Consider the following 14,626-nt stretch of genomic DNA (forward strand, 5'->3'; position numbering starts at 1 on the left):
GAAAGAGAAACATGGATCAGATCAAAGAAACCATCAAAAAAGGAAAAATATCTGAGACAGGCCTGAAGTAAAATGGCATTAGGAAGGCAACAAATTATATCACTGACCGACAAAAATGGTGAAGTCATTAAAATGCAGAAGTAAGATGCTGAAGATAGTTTAAGAATTTTACAAAGAAATGTATGCATCGAAGATAATGGTAACAATAGTTAACTTTTCGGTTGATGAAAGTGAAATACCTGAGGTAACACCAGACGACATAAACATTTCTCTGAAAAGTATGAAAAGAGGGAAGGCCACAGGAGAAGATGGAAGATTTGCAAATTTACTGTCAGATACAGGAGTAAAAATACAAAACAGGCTCGCCCTCTTATTTACCCAGTGTGTAAAAAAGAAGAAAATTCCCAAAACATGATGTAAAGCAACTGTCCTTTAATTTACAAAATAAGGCGACTCATTATCTTAATAACTATCGACCCTTTAGCTTATTACCAGTTATTTACAGTCTCATCACTGAAGTCCTTAACAAGCAGAATAACAACAACTTTGAAAGAAAACCAACCTCGTGAGCAGGCATAATTCCGAAACGGGTATTCGACTACTATCATCTACACAGAAGGAATCAGCTCCGAACACTACAGAGTATAATAAACCCCTGTGCTTAGGTTTTGTTGATTACGAAAAGTCTTTCGACTCAGTGAAGAACACCACAATTATAAATTCATTGTGTGAACAAGGAGTAAATGAGAACTAAAACTGCTCAAAAACTTATATAAAGAAGGAACTGCTACAGTTAAAAGTACATGAAAACTGGGAAAAATTAAAACTGAAAAGGGCGCGAGTCAGGGAGATACAAGTTCAACAAACTTTACAGCTTGCCCGGAAAGTATTTTCAGAAAGCTATACTGGGAAAACAAAGGGGTAAACATAAATTGTGAAAACTTAGACCATTTAAGATTTGCAGATGACATTGTCCTAATCTCAGTAACAGCAAAGATATTGCAAGAAATGTTAATTGGCCTAAACAGAGAAAGTTTTATAGTAGGGCTAAAGATGAACGGGAATAAAATTAATGTTTAATCCAAATTCACCAAAGAGCATCGTCAGAACAACCGAAATTTTTTTTGAAGAAGTCAAAGAGTACAATTACTTGCGGAATATACTAAAACTAACGAAAGAAAACGATAGCAAAAAAAAAAAAAAAAAAAAAAAACGCTTTATAACTGGATGGAAAGCTTTCGGTAAACACAGTCATAATGAAAAGTAGCTTGCCAATACATACGAAAGGAAAAGTATGTAACGAATGTATAATCCCAGCTATGACATACGGTTGTGAGACCTGGAATTGAAAAATTCGATGGAAAATCAACTAATCCTTTCTCAAAGAGCAATGGAAAGGTCAGTGTTGGGATTACCTTTAACAGACAGGAAAAGATCAACTTGGGCGAGAGTGCAAGACTAATATTAAATACCTTGTAGAAGTTCTAGAAGAACAGAAATGGAGGTGGGTAGGTCATGTAGTAAGAATAAGAGATAACCGATGGAGAAAGAGGCTGACTGACTGGACTCCAAGAGAATGAAAACGTAACAGAAGGCTAGACAGGAGGTGGAGTGATGAGATGGGGAAGTTTGAGGGCAGAACGTGGCAGAGATTGGCTCAGCCAAGGAATTCGTCGCAAAGATTGGGGGAGGTTTTTGATCAGCAGTCGACCTGCAATGGCTGATGATGATGATGATTTTATACATATATATATATATATATATATATATATATATATATATATATATATATATATATATATATATATATACATATACATATATATATATATATATATATATATATATATATATATATATATATATATATATATACATACATATATATATATATAAATATATATATATATATATATATATATATATATATATATATATATATATATATATTCAAAATATAACGGCATGGGAAAATTACATTGACCTAATTTTTTTTTTTTTTTTTTTTAATTAGAACGTTAGGGCGGTAGGCTGTTTACTAGAACATACTTGGATCTGCTTAAGTTTGACCAATATGTGAGTTATATAAATTAGTAAATCTGGGACCTGGACTTTGTTTTTCTCATGACATTCACTTCCTTACCACGTATTTCTTCTCTCCCCTTCCTTCCTTCCCTCTGACACAACGACAAGCCCCATCACATTTTGGGTGTTTCCTGAACAGCCACGATATATACTGTAAAGCAGAGTGATGAATTAGAGCATTTTATATAGTGTTTATGATTCAGAGCAACATTAACCGACACTGATTAAAACGACTATGGATCTGCTGTACCTTAATTTAAAATAAAATCAATATAGAGTATACCGATGCGAACCATATCTGAAAAAATGAAGATCAGTATATCGGCGAAAACGATGAAGGACCAAAGAAGCATCATCATCACGGAGTTCTCGGAAGTGGCAGGAAATTACACGGAGAAATGAAATAGATGTAACGGAGGTACACTGAGATCAGGTGAAGAGAGATGACCTGTTCAATAAAAATTTTAACACTTTGGATCTGGTGACTACTATTTCATGTTTTCGCGAGTCCCAGATGATCTTACTGTATGCAGAGAGAGGTACAGAACCAAGTTGTGAAGGGGTTAATGAAGACTACAGTATATCTAATTCCCTCATGTTCGAAAAGTCTCCTGAATTTTATAGTCTGACAGTAGCAAAAGTAAAATGGGTAATACATCATTGGATTGAATTAGTTAGACCTATAGTAACTAGGTGATTTGTAAATTACTTTAAGGATTGATTCCACGAAGAAATGTATAGTTTATAACATTCATATGCATAATTATTGGAAAACGTTAAAAGTTATCAAAGTTTTGTTATTTCTAATCACTTGCCCACTGTTTACTGTGTGTTTTTGTTAGCCACAAGTGACAAACAATGACGCTAACATACACACACAAACATAAAACACACACACACACACACACACACACACACAAATTACATAGTCGAGAATATTTTCATTCATGACCATATTAGTGCGATTGCTGAAAGTGATTTTTGATAAAGAACCAACTGTGACTGCACTCTGTGCCAATTAGTAGCTATGACATGTGTTAAGAGAATGTCTGTACTGCCTTGTCCATCTAAATGAATCAATTATTTGTAAGCTGAGGGGACATTTGTGGCTGCTTTCTATACCTGATCATTCTATGATTCTTGTATTGAGAAGTTCTGACCATAGAATTAGATATAGTAGTAAGCTTCTTTACTACAAGCAGCTTCTAAAAGACCACATGGTTTGTTGCTTTTTTGCCTCCTTTTGTAGTCATTTGTGCATCTGTGAATGCTTTACGTACCTAAATGTTCCAATGACTGGTTTGTTGAGGGGACATCTATGACTGCCAAATGAACCTACTGTAAATGTCCTAAATGTAGCTATGACCTTTGTATCATGGGGACAAGTATGACTGCCTTATGAACCTAATATAACAGTGACTCGTGTGTTCAGGCGCGGGTGAAGGCGCAACAAAGGAGCTACGTGGAAAGCGAGGACCTATTGCTGGAAGTGCTTGCCCGAGACCCGTCCCACCAGGAGGCACTGTTCCAGCTCTCCCTGCTCTACACCCACACCAACCGCACCCACCACGCCCTCTCCCTCGCTCATCGCGCTGCCCACAATTGTTCCACCCCGCCTACCCTCTGTGCCCGCTTCCACGCACATTACGGCGACCTGCTCAACGACATCCACGACACGGAGGCAGCTGCACAGGTGAGGGAGTCCCTTTGTCACTTAAGTGTTAATCATCCTATTCTGCCAGCTCTTTTCACTCAGTCATTCTCTTCAGTATATTCACTCACTCTTCTTACGTGTTAATGAAAAAACATCTTAGACTGACTTCTTTTTTTTCCTCTTCTCTGTTGTTCAATCGGGTCACGCATTTCTCCACATAAAAGAAAGAAAAATAAAAACCGTGCGTTGTCATTTTCTAAAATCAATCCATCTAATATATTCTGTTTCTCTGTTCTCCCAGCTATAATTCGCCTCAGGACTTTCAAAGCGCTCCTTATAATAATGAAGCTGTGATGCAGAAATCAATTATCCGTTGTTCATTTCAGAGAACATATAATTTACTTCTGTGTGTGTGTGTGTGTGTGTGTGTGTGTGTGTGTGTGTGTGTGTGTGTGTGTGTGTGTGTGTGTGTGTGTGTGTGTGTGTGTGTGTGTGTGTGTGTGTGTGTGTGTGTGTGTGTGAAAAGAGTTCAGAGATTCATCTGTTACTTGGATGTGCATAAATCCCTTCCTGACCCTTGGTGAAGGATCCTCATAGATGTCAGTGCATCAAAAATGGAGGATCCAGCATACCCAAGTACAAGAGTTATTGCATGGTTTTCTGCATCTTTAAAAGCTAGTGTGATCCAGTGTTAGATTTGTGGCTCGTCACAGGATTTGTCTGGGTTTACTACTAGGAGGTTCATGTGAGAAAACTGTCTGTCATCTTCCACTATTGTTATATATTTTGACATATTAACAAAATTTTTAAAACATTTTGCTCCGACATACAGTAGTGATCCAGCAATCCTCTGCGGTCTTGCTATGCAGTGTAATCGAGCGAAGTGACATTTGCGATAATAATTACTCCTTATAATAATCAATCTGTTTCCCACTAGTAAAAGGGATAAGTAGGGTATAAGAATATTAACAAAATCATCCAAATGCTGATAGAACTTCTCTCCTACAAAATTAAACAACTTCATTCATCAGGATGTCTTTTATAGCTTTTTCTTGCTTCCACAGGTTGATTGTATTCAGTTTGGTGAAGAATTCTCGTATCGCTGAGGTTAATTAAACCCATTTATAACCTTTGTAATTCGAAAAGCGTCCCTTCAGCTGGGTGAAATTATTAGGAGATGGCAAAATTATATTAACCCAGAGTCATCGTAAGGAATCTGCTAACGTATAACTCTCTCCCCCGTGACAGAGCTATCGAGTTGCCGTGGAGCTGGAGCCGACACTGACCCACGCCCACGTCAACCTGGGGGCGTTGTACCACACCAAGGTAAGTCGTCAGTAATAGCAAAAATTTTTGCAAACTTTTCCTTGGTAAATTTTCTTGGTGACATTCCCTTGTAATTATCTCCGCCAAGGACGTTATGTTTTACCCCGCGTTGGTTGGTTGGTTGGTTGGTTTGTCTGTCTGTTTGTTAGCAGGATCGCTCAAAACGTTATGAACAGCTTTTGATGAATTTTTGTGGAAGGGTGGGCCATAGGCCAAGGAAGAAATGATTAAATTTGGGGTCGGATCCGAATCCTGATCTGGAGTATCCCGCACAATATCTCCATATGTTCTCAATGAATTTCAATGAAATTTTGTGAAAAGCTGGGCCATGGACCAAGAAAGAATTTATTAGATTTGGGGGCGGATCAGGCTCAGGATCCGGATCGTATAGCCATGAATCCGGATCCGGGATTACTCAAAAAGCTGTGAACAGATTTTGACGAAATTTTGTGGAAGAGTGGGCCATAGGCCAAGGAAGAAATTGTTAAATTCAGGGGCGGATACGGATCCGGATCCGGAGTACCTCGCACAATATCTCCAAAAGTTCTCGATGAATTTCAATGAAATTTTGCGGAAAGGTGGGCCACGGACCAAGAAAGAATTGACTAAATGTTTGGGCGGATCCGGATCCAGAACCTTTCTACTAGCAATGACATTGACGAAGGTATGATCCCTCTAAGAGTTTTCTAACTTTAATAAAAATGTTTTTACACGGTCATTCGCAGTCAGAGTTGTCATAAAAAGTCGCCAGCAACCCCGTAGAAGTTGCCGAAAAGTTCGATTTACCAAACGTTAAGCTTCACTGGGAAAATATGGAGCCCATTTAAAACTGCATAGGAACATTTCTTGTAGTTCTCACGCTAATGGTTCGTAAGCTCACAAACATCGCCACCAAAGGTAACAGTGCTACCGGACACAGAGGAGTAAAAGTTTTCTTGGTCGGCACCTTGAAATAAAAAAAAAAGTGATGAGACGACGGTGATGGCTAAGAATATACTGTAGTTTGTGTCAGCAATTTAAGCCTGTCACTATGGTGCAGGTGAGGAAAGTTTATGAGAACCAATTAACGCTTGGACGACCACAGACCTGAATAAAATCGTCTTGTGACAACAAAAATGTCAGTTATGATTTCAGTTGCGAATTTATCTTCTTATTGTTACCTTCAGACTATTATACTGACCTCTAGGGCTAAAAGGAGTTAATGAAGATTGAATCGAAACTCCTTCAATTAAATACATTTCTCTTTATTTGAAAAAAATGGTCTATTGATGGCAAGGAATAGATTAATAAGCAGTAAATCGTATCCAAAGAGTTAAGAGATATTCATCCTTATGAGATTTGCATGGAAGCTTTGTACGACAAATCAAAAGGGAAAGGAAAAAGGAAAAAAAAAATCAAGAAATTGAGCAGAGAAACATATATATATATATATATATATATATATATATATATATATATATATATATATAGTGGTAGGTGGGGACGCTCACCATCCACTCACTCCATGTAGTGCTGCTCTCAGGTGTCTGCCCTTTCCTTTGCTCCATCCTTCTTTACTTCCATCCCCTTCTGTCTTTCCTTCATTCTTTCCTCTTCCTTCTGCCTGTGGGTGACTCTACACTGAGTGACAAACCAAATGATATCCTATACACCAGGAAACCATTTACTACGTTGGGAGGTAACCATATAACCAAATTTTGGCGCCTGGTGGTTTAGTAGGTAATTACGGAGCTCCAATCGGATTGAGCCGGTGAAGGTTTATATCCAAGGGGTGGATGGGGTTTATTGCTCACGTAATGCCACTCAGGGATGAGTGAGGCTGGTCACTCTCATCTTAAATGTCAGAACCAACTTGCCTAGCCCCGGGCTCCTACGCTCCGCATGGGGCAACGTAGGATTGAATGATGAATGAATGAATGTATATATATATATATATATTTTATATTATATTATATATATATATATATATATATATATCTATATATATCTATATATATAATATATATACATATATATATATATATATATATGTATATATATATATATATATATATATATATAGATAGAGAGAGAGAGAGAGAGAGAGAGAGAGAGAGAGAGAGAGAGAGAGTCTACAAAACTTCGAACTTCTAAAAAAAAATTAATAAATAAATAGAGGCCCCCCTAAGGGGGGAATCACACCAGCCGCAAGCCGATACATATCTAGCGCGGCTCAGCGAATGACCTTGACCTTGACCTACTATCACTAATTTCGAACTAGTAGGAGATTTTCATCCCTACTAATCACCTGTAAAATGCTGTGATGATATCTTGAGCGACTGCGAAGTTATCGTGGTAACAGACACACAGACACTGACCAACTTTCACCGATTTCGAACTCGTTATCTATTTTTTCCCCTACTACACACCTGTAAAATTTTGTGATAACATCTTAAGCGGCTGCGAAGTTATCGTGCTAATAGACACACAGGCCTTGACTTACTTTCATCAGTTTCGAACTCGTAGGAGATTTTCATCCCTACTACACACCCGTACAATTTTGTGATGATATTTTGAGCGGCTACGAAGTTATCGTATTAACAGATACTCAGAGAGACAGACAGATTGAAAACAATACCAGCTTCGCTATCGCGGCTGGTAAAAACAGAAACAAAGAAGGTGTCTCATAGTCAAGTAGAAGTTCGGCGTGACTGACAAGGAAATCACCTAGACGTTCCTTCCTGTACTACAAAACATCGCGTCACATCTAGGTTTGCATTTTTCACTCACAGGTAACGAATAAACTAAGGTAAAGAACGCCCTGACGAAAAGGTCTCCATGTCGGTCAGGGAATCAAACCTCACATCTGCCTGAATCTGTAGAGTGGAAGACAAACTTTACTCCGCTCCAAATCTGAACTTACACTAAGCCAGGACTCTCACTCTTCCCCCTCTACCTATGTTCCTTCTCTCGAACTCCATCACCTGTCGCTCTAGTACATTCCAGATCACCCCCTTCAGTTCAGTTACCTATTCTTTTATTATTATTATTTTTTATTCTCGCCATTTCCAGACAATTTTATTTACCTTTAGGATATATCTCTCGTAATGAAGTTTTTACTGAAAACAAAATCTAACCCCTCCAGTTCGAAAAGTTTTTCCTGAGCTTAACAAAATCGTCTGAAACAGCAACAGTTATATAAAAATTTGTTGTCTGGCTGAAAATGTTACAGTTGTTACCCGTCCCCGCCCAGGAGGAGCTCGGGACGGGTACTGTTGTCATTCGGTTTGTCTGTCTGTTTGTTTGTCTCTTTCTGTTAACAACTTACGCGGACATTATTGGTGCGATTTTGACTAAAATCACAGGGTTGATGGGCTATGACCTTCTGATCACCTGATAAAATTTTGGGCCAAATTAGGCCAAGGCGTAGGCTGTGGGCCCAAAAAAATAAATAATAAAAATCGTTTTTTTCGCCATAACACCTTTTAAATTTGTAATATCGACATGAAACCAAAACCTAAAGGTGCATATTTCAAATCTGCATCCAATGACATGCCTCATTTACATCAGGCAGGTCCATGTCAGGTGGGTCTAGCCTAAAATTTCAAATGGGCATAAAATCGTCAGTTTTCACCTGATTTACTCCAAATTTGATATGTGACATCTCTGACTAGATATCCTGTTGTGTTTACATATCACCACTAAAATGACTGCCGGGGACGGGTTTGCTGTACCTTGGCACCGCTTCTTGTTACAAGTAATGAAATTAAGAGCAAGGGCGTATGGGCGGGTGTGACAGGGTGCGAGCCGTGACCGACTGTATTTTAACCCCAACTGTCCGATAACGATCGAATTTTCTTGTAGATTTTGCCCAGCTTAGGGAAGATCTCCCGTGCTCTGCGAGTTTATAAAAGCTATATTTAACTCACAGTTCTGTTTGTCCCTTCTAAGCTGAATCAAGCCCTCTGGAGGCAGCAAGAGTGAAATGGTAAACACATCATTGGACTGAAGGGGTTAATCTGGAATGGACTGTATAGGAGGTGACAGAGAGGAGTATTGAGTCGAAATTTAATCCATTCAGTTCTAGGGTGATATTTGTTTTGCTGCCACCAGATTATTTTACAGTACTTTGAAAGATTTCGAACGTAAGGAGTTAGATATACCCTTCATAAACCCCGTCATTACTAAAGGTTTGTCTCAAGTTGCGAAAGTCGTCTGCTGGTTGCTTAGATATAGCAAAATAAAAAATAATACATCACTGAATTGAAGAGATTCAGTCACTCAGCACGAGGGCGTTATTTTGATTAATTCTTGCTTCTATCAGATCATTGTATTCCGGTTGAGGCACACCTAATAGTATAATGGTTAACCAACGTTATATCTTACCTCTTCTGTTTGGGAAGTATCTCAAGCTGAATAGAAACGTCTGGAGATGGAAAATGAACAGTTCCTAGGTTGAAAGAGTTGTCCCATGCTCAAAGAGACACACTTAAGAACTTTTTTCATGTTAATAACCAACAATTTCAGATAGCTGAGGGATAAACGAGCAGTCAGAGGAATCAAACTGTTTTCATTAATCCTTTAGCTTTTGTGGGTGAATATTTGTTTTATACTCTGATTAACACCAGACAGTAATGTCCAGCAGAGAAAAGTCTTAATAGTTAAAGGGGTGGACGCTGTTTTAATGAACCTTTTGATGGTATTAATACTCATAGGTACAGTATTTTATGCAGGTCTACATCACACCACTTCGTTTAGCTTGGGATTTCAGATCAGTCAGAGTCAAGTACTGTCATTATCAACGTTTGTTGATATCGATGCACGTGCGCATTATATTCAGACTTTTTTTTTTTGGGGGGGGGATACGGTTGTGAGAAATCATTGCAGATGGAAAGTTAAAAGCTATATCGATAAATATTCTCGCCGCTCTGGAGGGATTCTGGTTATTTGTGCAGGTTGACCTTGGACAATTTAATTTAGCAGTAGTGAATTTTGGCAACCATGACTAATCCATAGGCCGCTGCGAATGCACTCAGCTGTTTAATTTAGGTCAACACTCGGTAATATGGTTCACTTGATAGAAATCCTTGCTGTTAAGGCAATTACCACTTAAGAGGGTAGGATTCACTTAAGGTACTCGTACATTGTTGTGACTACCGCCAGATAGCTGAGGTTCGTTTCTCTCCCGATCAAGCCTTCAGAGGGCAAGGTCCCACTTTTCCACTTGACTTCGGCCACCATCAGACGCCTTAAGTCTGCTGAAGAAAGCCCCCTACCCTTTAGAAGGACTACCTTAATCCCCTCGGTAGGGTGGCATCTTTTTGCGTTATTTTTTTTTTTTTTTTTTTTTTTAAAGAAAGTCAAGCTAACCTCCAGATTTAGCTTAGTGACCTTTGACAGTGAAGGGTTAATGATGTTTTCCTGTTCAGTTTAAAAGGTTATACATATAACCTACAAACTATTTTGGAATATATATATATATATATATATATATATATATATATCACTTTAGCGGTAGAAGAGGTTAAGCAGTGTGAGTGTGTTGGCATCACGGCCCCAGAGATAATGCTACAGGGCCGGGATGGACAACTACGCCGCTATTTGCTCACCAAGCACGCCGCACTCACATTGCTTTCCATTACACACTGTTTGCCGTACGAAATGCTGCACCCACTAAATCCAGGCAATATAGGCGCTTCACTCAGACCGTAAACTATATAATATTACTTCACTATTTATTGTAGGAAACGTTGTGCGGTGTAAATTCATTGCAATAAAGGCTCTTCGGTCAAATGGTAAATTATTTAATGACACTTAGCCATAAGTTCTCTTTGAATTATTCGATTTACTATTGGATTAAGTTTCACCTCGTGTACGTCCATGACGTATTTACTGTACTATTGATACCACCCTAAGTTTCCATAAATCTTCGGTGAACTTTCTCTTATTTCCCTTCCTACCTTCAAAATATTCTAATCAACCTGGGAAAAAACTATTCGTACTAAATAGGGTAAGATATGTGAATGACATTAACAAAATTACGACTTCTTTTCATCATCATCACTATCACCAAACCTAACTTAGATTCCCGGAACTAAATGAGGAGGTAGGCAAACTGAGAAGCAATTTGAGCTCCCAGTGAGAGAACTGTAACCGAAATACCAAAATCACTGCACAGGGTAATCCGTCAGTACCAAGAGCTGCTTCAGTAGCGTCTGTAGTGTGGCGTCATTCCACAGAGTCGTTTGAAAAATTTTATGCAGACCTTGACATGTGCACATTCCGGCCAATATCAATCATTTGTTAAATATATTGCGTTATTTACTTCCATACCCTTTTTTTTTTTTTTTCATTTACGGTGGAAAATGCACCACTGTCTAAAGAGACGAGAGATCGATCCTAGGCACGGGCAGGTAAAGTCTTGAGGATGAGTGCATTGAAACATACTCTACCGACCTTCCACAACACGCAGCAGTATGACATGAAAATCATCCCGACTAATACCATCACACCAATACTAAATGGAACAAATCTGTCCTGTTTTAAGAATGTGCAATGGGTCCTAACGCCGAAGCAGTGACGTAGAAAGGTGTGTGACAAAGATATTCTACTGGGCTTCAGGGAACAGAATGACTTGTCTATGCCCAGAGTCGGAGATGATAAATGTATATGATCATACATCTTGTTTTCGGCTCCAGCAGAGTAGCAAGTAGCCTCACTAACTCACAATCAGTTTCTCAGCCGCAGTATTTAATAATCTACACATATACAATGCATTTATTTAACCTCCACAACTAGACCCTAATGATTTACGGTTTACCCCAGGCTCTTCAAATCTTGCCTGTTAAATATTACTGATAGCCAATCATCACTCCATAAACAACTTAATGCCAGTTTGCTACATTCCACAGACGCCTTTCACCCCCCAGGACACTCAAACCTATATAATTCACAATATCACACCATCCGTCCACCTTCTCCTAGCCCTCCCCTCTCTCTGACTCCTTTCATTTCTGATTTGTACATATTTCATCAGCCTCGTATATGGAGAATGTAAATATAAAAAATTAGATGGCCAGATAGTTAGAGTGAGAGATATAGTTCTTGATCTACCATACCGGCGTCTTACGCATCCACTCATACAGATCCCTTTTACCAGACATGTCCATTCTTTACACATTTCCATATAAACACGCTATACTTTATCATTTCTTCACACACTTAATCTATTCCTCATACCTTCTCATTTCTTTCATCGGTTTTTTTCAAGAACTTTCACATCCCTCTCCAAGGCTGCCATCGACATATTCCCAGACGATTTATTCATGGACCATTTATTTAGAGACTCCCCATTTCTCTTCCCCTCTGACCACCTACCAGCCCAGGCATGCTTCTATTTGCTTTCCTCTAATTTTTTCTGTTTATCAACATTTTAGAACAAAGTATCCTCATAAGAAAAGAGTATGGAGGCACATGCGCAAAGGAAGTAAATAAAAATATGATGAACAAACAAAAAAAACAGGAGGAAAAGGGGATGCCAAAAAGACAGTTTAAGACTAAATGGGACAGATACGAGTAAAAGGCTACCGTTTTTCTGCGAGAGAGAAGGGGGGGGGGGAAATACAGACAGAGAGAAGGCACATAGGTATGATGGATAACATGCAGAAATTATTACACATTCATATATACATGCACACACACACACAATATATATATATATATATATATATATATATATATATATATATATATATATATATATATATATATATATATATATATATATATATATATATATACTAACCTCCTTCCTTTCCTTTCAGGGCGACTATGGCCGTGCGTGGCGGCACTACCTTACAGCCCACGGACAGGAACCCTCCAACGCTCTGCTGCTGGAGAACCTGGAGAAGCTGAGGCGGGTACAGCACCTCCATCCCTCATCAGCCCTCCCACACTGCCTCAACATGGCTGGAGCCACGCACCACACTGGAGAGGGCGGGTAAAAGAGAGTTGGTTAGGCGTAAAAAAAAAAAGGTAATCGGAAAACAAGAAGAAGGATGGAATATATTGTTCCACCCCGCAGCGACCCTCCCAGACTGCCTCAGTATGACCGTAGCGACACACCACCTTCGAAGATGGAAATAAAGGACAACTGGTGGAGTATAAGAAAGGTAACAGAAAAATTAATATATATATGCTTACTCTTTCAAGATGGCAACAGTAATACATCACCCTGAAGAAAAGAGGATAAAGGACAACTGGTTAATGACATAAATAATATATATATATATATATATATATATATATATATATATATATATAAAGGCAGTATGGGGAGACTGGACTCTTACTAGTACATTACTCATCACTAACACTGAGGAGGAGGAGGAGAAGGAGGAGAGAACAGGTGCTTAAGTTGAGAGCATAAAAAGATATTTCACAACTAAGGCTGTTTTTACTGTGTCCTGATAACCTAATGCCGTGAACTGCTCACACTGAATGTTTATATTCGCAAACTTCTTATATCTCAACATGGCTGCACCCACACCCCACCCTCAAGGAAATGTATATACGATTGATATTTAAGAATAAAAACAGGTATTCGAAAAACAGGAATAATCAACTGATAGAATTAATACTAGGAAAAAATATGCGAAATTCAGGACTAGGTATACTGTACTGTCTCAGCATTACTACGTCCACACACCAGCCCTGAAGGTGAGAAGGTGAACACAAAACAAATGGCTTGTTAAGAGTTAGAAAAGTGATTAGAAAATGGAATAGACACATCACCTAATTCACTGGAACAGAAATATAAAGGATTTTACAGCACAGCTGATCATATATGGGTAAGAATAGAGATGAAAGAGGAAAGTAACCCAGTCAATTAAACTGAGGTCAAGGAAATAAGACAGAGCACCTAATCATGCATGGGTTAGGAAAGTGATTAAGTAGATATTAAGCTTAAACAGGGACTCAAACACAAATCATGTATGGGTTAGGAAAGGGATTAAGTAGAAACTAAACTTTAACAGGGGCACAAACACATAACAGTTAAATAGAAGACGGTTCGAAAAGGAGTTAGAGACTGGAGGAAAACCTGGTATTTCAGAATTAAGGGAATGAATAAATGGAAAACAGTTAGGTAGTGTCAGAATGGTAATTCTGGGAAACAGGAATAACCGAAGATGCTTCTCCTAGTCCATATGTTCTTTTTGTGCACTACGCCTGGAGGGGAAGGGAATCAGTTCTTGAAATACTGAGTTACATTTTATTTGACGTGGCCACCTAGAGAAAAGGAAGACAGAATACTTGGTTAGTGATCACTGTTACGAAGACGTCTGTTTATCTGCTGCTTCCACCAGGTGACTGTATTCACCTGTGGGCACGTCTTTCGTAATGATGGGGTAAATGGAGATCGAGTCTAACCTCACACCCACGCGGGGTCTCCAAATCCGAATAACACCTTTTGGCACAGGCAAGAACAAATGAACCACACACTGGCAAGGGGAAGACCTACTGCTTTTGGTTGGTGTTTTTTTCACTCAAATGACCTTGACCTTCTATCTTCATATTCGAGTT

The 14,626-nt window shown here is 38.7% G+C and overlaps 1 protein-coding gene across 1 annotated transcript in view; it reads left to right on the plus strand.

Annotated features, from left to right (window-relative positions):
- LOC145406772 (protein O-mannosyl-transferase TMTC1-like) overlaps positions 1–13,047 on the plus strand; it is a 328,915-nt gene extending 315,868 nt beyond the window's left edge. Inside the window, exons 15-17 of the mRNA XM_080277869.1 lie at positions 3,518–3,778; positions 4,988–5,065; positions 12,868–13,047. Of these exons, the coding sequence (XP_080133995.1) occupies positions 3,518–3,778; positions 4,988–5,065; positions 12,868–13,047 (519 nt within the window). The remainder of the gene's footprint in view (positions 1–3,517; positions 3,779–4,987; positions 5,066–12,867) is intronic.
- The last annotated feature ends 1,579 nt before the right edge of the window (positions 13,048–14,626 follow it).

This window comes from Coenobita brevimanus, chromosome 71, assembly GCF_032717465.1.
Source record: "Coenobita brevimanus isolate Jiangsu-jjx chromosome 71, ASM3271746v2, whole genome shotgun sequence".
NCBI classification, from domain to species: Eukaryota; Metazoa; Arthropoda; class Malacostraca; order Decapoda; family Coenobitidae; genus Coenobita; species Coenobita brevimanus.